We start from the raw sequence: 3137 nt of genomic DNA, 5'->3' as shown, positions 1-3137 counted from the left end.
AAGAGCATTAGATTCCTCAGAAGAAAGTAGCGAATGCATACGAAAACAAGGACGGAAAAAAATGGATATATATATATATATATATAGTGGGAAGGGGGAGCAGACCTGAGCAATGATAAAGGTGGTGTTGATAGTGCTGGTGGTGGTGGTGGTGGTAATGATGGTTGTAGCAGAAATGATGATGCAGGTGATGGTATTAATGATGTTGGTGATGATGATGATGGTAATGGTGTTGGTGATACTGGTGATGATTATAGTGATAATGGTGATGATGGTGGTTATGATAGTGAAAGTGGTGGCAGTGGTGGTGATGCTGTAAACATTGGTTGTGGTGAGATACTATGTTGATGATGATGATGATGATGGTGATTATGATGATGATGATGATGATGATGACAATGGTGATGAAGTTTTGATAGATGCTAGACAGAAGACAAACTCACCAGATTTATCCAACATATGTTTAATATCTTCCAAGTATATTCTACTGGTCTGTAGCGCCCTCTCTAGTTCCACAACACGATCACTGAGGCGTTTAATGTTCTTCTTTTGCAGTTGCATATCATCTTTTAAATTGTTAACACTGAACCACAACAAAAAAACATGGAAACACATCGTTATTTTATCATTATTATTATTATCATTATTATCATTATTATTATTATTATATTTGCCTTTGTACAACTCCTAATGCTGGAGATGTGCTACGGCGTCAGCTGTTCCCTACCAGTGAACTAAGGTAACACCCCTTATTTTTCGAGCACCTTCTGGAGTATTCGAGCGGTTCCAAGCAGGGCTGTTTTCTGACAGTTATTAGTACTCTGATAATTATTGGTACTACTACCACCTTTTTCATCGACCACAACTGCTTAACTTCCCAAGCTAACCTGTCATATCTCTCGACTTTTCTTTCTTCCTTATCACATACCTTGTTGTCAGCTGAGCATGCTATATCTATGATCCAGCATAGTTTGCTTTCTTTCTTAATTAACACTGTCTGGTTTCCTATTCTATTATTATTATTATTATTATGATTATTATATTTGACTCTTGTTGTATAAAGACATTTTTCTTCCCTCTTCAAGATGTAATTTTTTCAAGGATTATCAAATAAAGATTTCTTTGACATAAGTTTAGGAACGAACTCTAATTACCCAACGAAGCCCTGCCCTAGATACACAGGTGAGGGAGTTGGGGGGTTAGACAAAGAAACAAGTGGTTTCTTTTACAAGTTTAAAAATCAGAATGTCTTTGATTGTTATGGTCTGCTCAGTCAGAACCAAACAACAAACATGTGTGACTTTCTTAATGTAGACTTCATGAGATCTTTACACTTAGTATGCACTCCCATTATCTCCAGATACATGGACAACAAAATAAAATTGAAGAAGAAATACTTACATTTCTGCTTGCTTCTTTGGGAATTCAGACATCTTTTGTTGAGTTTCTAAAGTTAAAGAATACTCTTTTGCACACTTCTTCCAATAGCTGTAATCTTCTGATCTTTTGAGACGCTGACTAGCTCGATGGGACGAAGAAGAAGCTTCGGGCTGAGAAAAAAAAAATGGAGAAACCTTCATGTTTAACATCAACAACAAGAACAGGACAAGAACAAGGATTTATTCTAAACTTCTAAGCAGAATGAGCTTCACTAAAGGCAGTCAGAGACCAGGGAGAAGAGTTAAACCCAGACAACATGGTTCACCCTTTGCCTGTCCAAAGCATTTTTATAAACTTGTCCTAGACATCCATGTTTGTTTTTAGACTTTTAGCCACGAGCGATATAAAGCTTTCCTTTCATAAGTCCCAATTTAATTTGGGGGTTGAAAGGAAGCTGAGAAGGTGTATCCGATATGATATATGGACACCAGAGAAATAAGTCCTGTGTATCATGTTTGACACACAGAATAGGAAAAGGGTGGTTTGAGTAAAATGTTTGATTTTATCACAAATCAGTTGCGAGTAATGAAGGATTTTTTGGGATCAATTTTGGAGGTTTGAATCACAAAAGATAAACCTAGTGAGACCATAATTCCAAACTTGAACAACAAGGAATTAAGTACTATTTGTAAATCTCACAACAAGAGATATTCAGTAACAGTACTTTGGAATAAAGATTATTTGCCAACATAACATGGCAGTCCTGGTTTAGGACTGAGTGGGGGTGCTAGATTCCCTTGTTCGAAAATATAAGGACACAGATCGTGTCCTAAAGCCAGCTGGAGACAATGTCTCCTGGGGCTAAGTTACAGCAACATTCATCCTAAACCAGGACTGCCATGTTATGTTGGCAAACAATCTTTACTACAAGGAATTAAATGTTGTGGTGGAGTTTTATAGATTGGTCAGCATATTGCCATTGTCTTTCTGGGTTTCCCTCTTCCACAGGTTTCAGCCTTGTATGAACGTTTAAAGCAGGAATACCAAAAGTTCAATATAGAAGTAGCTGTGATTATAATTGGTTAATCAGAATTTGTCAGTGGTGCAATTAGGCTGTCAACAGAAGACTGAGGTCCAAACTGGAATCCTCAGGTGAGAAGAGAGGTGGGAATAGATTAAAATCAGACAAAACAACAAAAAAAAAGAAAAAAAAAAGAAGGAAAGTTGAATAGTATATTTTATGTTCAACTGGATAAATCTACCGACTCATCTCAAAACCAGAGACTATCAAAGAGAATTCATTATCCACAGAGACCGGCACCAAATTTAAAACTGACTGTCAATTCTTTGAAGTAATCGATTGAAGACTCAATCAGAAAGAGACGATGTACTTAATTAAATTCTTTTTTATTATGCATAATATATATGTGTGTGTGTTCACGTATGTGTGTTTGTGTCTGAGTTTACCCCTCAGCCCAACCTCGCCATCACTTTAACACCCGATGTTCGTGTGTTTACATTCCCGTAACTTAGCGGTTCGTCAAAATACACTGATAGAATAAGTACAGGGCTTACAAAGAATATGTCATGGGTTCGATTTGTTCGACTAAAAGGCGATGTTCCAGCATGGCTGCAGTCAAATGACCAAAACAAGTAAAAGAGTGAAAGAGTGATACACACACACACACATATATCTATCTATATATATATACACGCATATATATATACATATACATATACAAATATACACACACATA

General features: G+C 36.6%; 1 protein-coding gene across 1 annotated transcript in view; it reads right to left on the bottom strand.

Moving 5' to 3' along the window:
• LOC106879935 (transient receptor potential cation channel subfamily M member 2) overlaps positions 1–3137 on the bottom strand; it is an 89908-nt gene that overhangs the window by 10286 nt on the left and 76485 nt on the right. Inside the window, exons 24-25 of the mRNA XM_052969110.1 lie at positions 1402–1550; positions 444–583 (exon numbers count right to left, since the gene is read on the bottom strand). Of these exons, the coding sequence (XP_052825070.1) occupies positions 444–583; positions 1402–1550 (289 nt within the window). The remainder of the gene's footprint in view (positions 1–443; positions 584–1401; positions 1551–3137) is intronic.

This window comes from Octopus bimaculoides, chromosome 7 (genome assembly GCF_001194135.2).
Source record: "Octopus bimaculoides isolate UCB-OBI-ISO-001 chromosome 7, ASM119413v2, whole genome shotgun sequence".
Lineage (NCBI taxonomy): Eukaryota > Metazoa > Mollusca > Cephalopoda > Octopoda > Octopodidae > Octopus > Octopus bimaculoides.
This window is presented reverse-complemented; position numbering and strand designations above follow the sequence as displayed.